General features: G+C 37.9%; 1 protein-coding gene across 2 annotated transcripts in view; it reads left to right on the forward strand.

The window, feature by feature from the left end:
• Positions 1 to 5,335, forward strand: part of LOC141148291 (uncharacterized) — a 48,698-nt gene extending 43,363 nt beyond the window's left edge. For both annotated transcript variants that reach the window (XM_073635583.1, XM_073635584.1), the window contains 4 exons: positions 2,015 to 2,065; positions 2,170 to 2,316; positions 4,927 to 4,977; positions 5,082 to 5,335. In XM_073635583.1, coding sequence (XP_073491684.1) covers positions 2,015 to 2,065; positions 2,170 to 2,316; positions 4,927 to 4,977; positions 5,082 to 5,311 — 479 coding nt within the window. In that variant the 3' untranslated portion in view covers positions 5,312 to 5,335. The remainder of the gene's footprint in view (positions 1 to 2,014; positions 2,066 to 2,169; positions 2,317 to 4,926; positions 4,978 to 5,081) is intronic.
• The last annotated feature ends 665 nt before the right edge of the window (positions 5,336 to 6,000 follow it).

Here is a 6,000-nt window from a genome sequence, read left to right on the forward strand (position 1 = left end):
AGTCTGCACTAAGATTCAGATTTTAGGCATCCTCTGAAACAAAAATTTCATTTTTGGTGAGATACTCTCAAAGGGCCAATTACTTCTAAGGGTATACAGACCCTGCAGCTTCTCTCATCAGACTTCTGCAGATGCTTCAACTGACTAATAATGAAAAAGTCACTCCCATTCACATTCACTGTGCAAATTGACACAACCAAACAGCTTTTTTATTTAGAGCATAAACAGGTAGGCATTTGCAATAACATTTGTTAAAATCATTCAATGTACATTAATTACCCAAAGGGGATTGTTTTTTCCTCTAAACAAAAGTGGAGTTACTCTTTAATGCTGCTCATATATGTAGCAAAAAGTGAACGGTTGATCATAGAATTGGTCCTTTAAAATGCTTAAAAACAATAATTCCTTTCAGCAAGAACAGAGTTTAGCAAACACACATTTTCTGCTATTACTAGTAATGACCTGGGTTCAGTTTAAGCAGTTTGGGGGATGTGAGCAAACTTTGGGTGCCAAATCCAAACCCCATTGAAGTCAAGGGGAGTCAAAACGGTAAAAAAAAACTGTTCTGGTCATTTTTTAGACTATTAGGCAATGGACTGTCAAAAAATAACATGGGGAAGAACTGGGCACTGCTCAGAGGAACATATACGAATACCCCCAAAAAAAAACAGTTTGGCTGGGAGCAATGATTTTAGTGAATACTTTAATTAAAACAATAAAATTGCAAAATTCATTTAAATAGCGTGCCTGGGGGATCCCTGACTCTAACTGTGAAGTGATGCATCTGTACAATGTACAACCTTCTACATCAAAACTGACATTTACAAAGAAAAAAGTGTGTTCAAATTGCCATCAAAATGACAGTTACCGAGGCTTTGTTCTGTGTATAAACAAAGCTGCCAGAGATTCTATTCAACTATATCAGATCCTTATCCTAGATGAGGGCCTGGTATAGATTTTCATGGGGAACACCCACACACACACAAAATGATGTGGGGATCCACCATCATTTGTAACAGGCCCTTTAGGTCTGGCATACATTTTAAGGGGGGTCCCATACAACGCCAACAAAAATGGGGTCCCCCAAATAACATACCAGAATCATTAGATCTAGTATGGATTTAAGAATGAACCCCACATAAATATCAAGAAATAAAATGTGTGGTTTTCCCCAAAAAAACATAAGAGCATTATCCAAGCAAGCAGCCTGGCTGTCCAGGACAGGGGAGCAAGCGTGTGCCCCCCCTCCTGAACCACATCAGGCCACATGTCTTCAACATGGAGGAGGACCTTGCTGGTGGGGACCATCCTGGCAGAGTACATTGTCCCAATTTTTATGAGGAAAAGGCACATCATTAAAAGAGGAGGGAACCAACTGTATGAGGGTACATATGAGGAAAAGGACCTCTACCCTTCAACTCTGACCTGGTAGTTGTGAGGGTCCCAAGACCACAGGGCCAGGTGTGTGGGGGAAAAAGCCCTTGTCATCATCAAAAAGGGGGAAAGGTGCTTTTTAGTTTGTTACCCTTTGAATATGTACCACAATCTTTGTAAAATTCAGATTGTTCTCCTTTATTTTATTCAAAACAATAAACACATTTGACAAGGAAAATGGCAGCCTCCAGCAAGAAGAAACAGGAGCAATGCTGGTGGCAATTTACAGCACACACTCATTTTGGTGGCATAATTATTCATGTGAAATGCATGTTCCTTGCTAAAGAACATTATTTTTTATCAAGTTATGAATACATTTCCACTTTAAGTGGAACTCTAGATATCACTAATGAAACATTTTAAACCTATTTCAGCATTTAAACCACCAGGATGTAAAGATTTCAATGTGTAAATTAATTTGGTTTCTCTCCTGGAATTGTCCCTAATAATATTGGATCCCCTCCAGGAAGGTAAAATTATATCCTCCCCCCCACAAATTGCAAAATAACAAGTATATTGGTTATTCAGCCCCTCTTATGTCCTTTAAGGGATGAATAACTGATGTGTTTTCTGTTTTTAGAGGTGGATTTCCCTGAACACAGTTCTAAAAGACCACGGGAGCATGCACTGGGTAAAATGCATTATGAAATTATTTTAGCCTTTGTCATATATAATTATATATATGTATATATTATATTTTAAATAGCTAACCATTATTTCTTACATCTTTTACAGCTTCATCTGACCCTCGAAGTAAACAACAAAATGAAAAATGGAATAAAGATGTCATCCCAACACAGAGTTACAGTAGCAGATCACACGTCCCCACTGTAGTGCCCCACAATGCATACGCTGCACATGGCAGTGTGCTGCTTTCAAAAGGTATAGGTTGACTTACCACAACATTAACATGTGACACAATGCATATTGACATGCATGTAACACACCACAAAGCATGTTAAGGTGTGAAGGGGACCTTAAAGACTATAGGAAAACAGTAAAAAAAAATATAGGAAATTAAAAAAATAATAATGATAACACAGCATATACAATTGCTACACAAGTTATGTTGTAATTCAATATTATTAAAAATTCCTTTTCTATTTGCAGCCGCTGTAATTTTCTGTAAAGTTCAATGCAATATGGCAACCTGTAGATGTTCCATACATAGTTGGTATACAGAACACCCCCCAAAAATTTCACTTTCTGCTTGAGTGATTGGCTCACTGATTTTTTACAGAAGTCTGCACTAAGATACAAGTCAGATTTTAAGCACCCTCTGAAACAAAAATTTCATTTTTGGTGAGATACTCTCAAATGGCTAAATACTTCTAAAGGTATACAGACCCTGCAGCTTTCCTCATTAGACTTCTGCAGATGCTTCAACTGACTAATAGTGAAAAAGTCACTCCCATTAACATCCACTGTGCAAATTTACATAACCAAACAAACAGCTTTTTTCTTTAGAGCATAAACAGGTAGGAATTTGCAATAACGTTTGTTAAAATCATTCAATGTACATTAATTACCCAAAGGGGATTGTTTTTTCCTCTAAAAATAAGTGGAGTTACTCTTTAATGCTGCTCATACGTCTAGCAAAAAGTGAACGGTTGATCATAGAATTGGTCCTTTAAAATGCTTAAAAACAATAATTCCTTTCAGCAAGAACAGAGTTTAGCAAACACACATTTTCTGCCATTACTACCCTGTTTCCCCGAAAATAAGACCTAGCGTGATTGTCGGTGATGGCTGCAATATAAGCCCTACCCCCCAAATAAGCCATAGTTAAAGTCCTTGTAGGTCTTATTTTCAGGGTAGGGCTTATTTTCGGGGAAACAGGGTAGGGCTTATTTGGGGGGTAGGGCTTATATTGCAGCCATCACCGACAATCACGCTAGGTCTTATTTTCAGGGAAACAGGGTAGTAATGACCTGGGTTCAGTTTAAGCAGTTTGGGGGATGTGAGCAAACTTTGGGTGCCAAATCTAAACCCCATTGAAGTCAAGGGGAGTCAAACGGTAAAAAAAACTGTTCTGGCCATTTTTTAGACTATTAGGCAATGGACTGTCAAAAAATAACATGGGAAAGAAGTGGGCACTGCTCAGAGGTACATATACGAAAGCCACAAAAAAACAAAACAAAAAAAAACTGTTTGGCTGGGAGCAATGATTTTAGTGAATACTTTAATTAAAACAATAAAATTGCAAAATTAATTTAAATAGCGTGCCTGGGGGATCCCTGACCCTAACTGTGAAGTGATGCATCTGTGCAATGTACCACTTTCTACATCAAAATTGACATCTACAAAGAAAAAAGTGTGTTCAAATTGCCATCAAAATGACAGTTACCGAGGCTTTGTTCTGTGTATAAACAAAGCTGCCAGACATTCTATTCAACTATATCAGATCCTTTTCCTAGATGAGGGCCTGGTATAGATTTTCATGGGGAACACCCACACACACACAAAATGATGTAGGGATCCACTATCATTTGTAACAGGCCCTTCAGGTCTGGCATACATTTTAAGGTGGGTCCCATACAACGCCCCCAAAAAATGAGGTCCCCCAAATAACATACCAGAATCATCAGATCTAGTATGGATTTAAGAATGAACCCCACATAAATATCAAGAAATAAAATGTGTGGTTTGTCCCAAAAAAACATAAGAGCATTATCCAAGCATGCAGCCTGGCTGTCCAGGACAGGGGAGCAAGCGTGTGCCCCCCCTCCTGAACCACATCAGGCCACATGTCTTCAACATGGGGGGGACCTTGCTGGTGGGGACCATCCTGGCAGAGTACATTGTCCCAATTTCTATGAGGAAAAGGCACATCATAAAAAGAGGAGGGAACCAACTGTATGAGGGTACATATGAAGAAAAGGACCTCTACCCTTCAACTCTGACCTGGTAGTTGTGAGGGTCCCAAGACCACAGGGCCAGGTGTGTGGGGGAAAAAGCCCTTGTCATCATCAACAAGGGGACAAGGTGCTTTTTAGTTTGTTACCCTTTGAATATGTACCACAATCTTTGTAAAATTCAGATTGTTCTCCTTTATTTTATTCAAAACAATAAACACATTTGACAAGGAAAATGGCAGCCTCCAGCAAGAAGAAACAGGAGCAATGCTGGTGGCAATTTACAGCACACACTCATTTTGGTGGCATAATTATTCATGTGAAATGCATGTTCCTTGCTAAAGAACATTATTTTTTATCAAGTTATAAATACATTTCCACTTTAAGTGGAACTCTAGATATCACTAATGAAACAATTTAAACCTATTTCAGCATTTAAACCACCCGGATGTAAAGATTTCAATGTGTAAATTAATTTGGTTTCTCTCCTGGAATTGTCCCTAATAATATTGGATCCCCTCCAGGAAGATAAAATTATATCCTCCCCCCACAAATTGCAAAATAACAAGTATATTGGTTATTCAGCCCCTCTTATGTCCTTTAAGGGATGAATAACTGATGTGTTTTCTGTTTTTAGAGGTGGATTTCCCTGAACACAGTTCTAAAAGACCACGGGAGCATGCACTGGGTAAAATGCATTATGAAATTATTTTAGCCTTTGTCATATATAATTATGTATGTGTATATATTATATTTTGAATAGCTAACCATTATTTCTTACATCTTTTACAGCTTCATCTGACCCTCGAAGTAAACAACAAAAAAATGAAAAATGGAATAAAGATGGTATCCCAACACAGAGTTACGGTAGCACATCACACGTCCCCACTGTAGTGCCCGACAATGCATACGCTGCACATGGCAGTGTGCTGCTTTCTAAAGGTATAGGTTGGCTTACCACAACATTAACATGTGACACAATGCACATTGACATGCATGTAACACATCACAAAGCATGTTAAGGCGTGAAGGGGACCTTAAAGGGTATAGGAAAATAGTAAAAAATATATAGGAAATTAAAAAAATAATAATGATAACACAGCATATACAATTGCTACACAAGTTATATTGTAATGAAGCCGCTGTAATTTTCTGTAAAGTTCAATGCAATTTGGCAACCTGTAGATGTTCCATACATAGACGGTATACAGAACGCCCCCCAAAAATGTCACTTTCTACTTATGTGACTGGCTTGCTGATTTTTTACAGAAGTCTGCACTAAGATACAAGTCAGATTTTAAGCATCCTCTGAAACAAAAATTTCATTTTTGGTGAGATACTCTCAAATGGCTAAATACTTCTAAAGGTATACAGACCCTGCAGCTTTCCTCATTAGACTTCTGCAGATGCTTCAACTGACTAATAATGAAAAAGTCACTCCCATTCACATTCACTGTGCAAATTTACATAATCAAGCAGCTTTTTTCTTTAGCGCATAAACAGGTAGGCATTTGCAATAACGTTTGTTAAAATCATTCAATGTACATTAATTACCCAAAGGGGATTGTTTTTTCCTCTAAACAAAAGTGGAGTTACTCTTTAATGCTGCTCATACATCTAGCAAAAAGTGAATGGTTGATCATAGAATTGGTCCTTTAAAATGCTTAAAAACAATAATTCCTTTCAGCAAGAACAGAGTTTAGCAAACACA

Source organism: Aquarana catesbeiana, linkage group LG06 (genome assembly GCF_042186555.1).
Source record: "Aquarana catesbeiana isolate 2022-GZ linkage group LG06, ASM4218655v1, whole genome shotgun sequence".
Classification (NCBI taxonomy): Eukaryota; Metazoa; Chordata; class Amphibia; order Anura; family Ranidae; genus Aquarana; species Aquarana catesbeiana.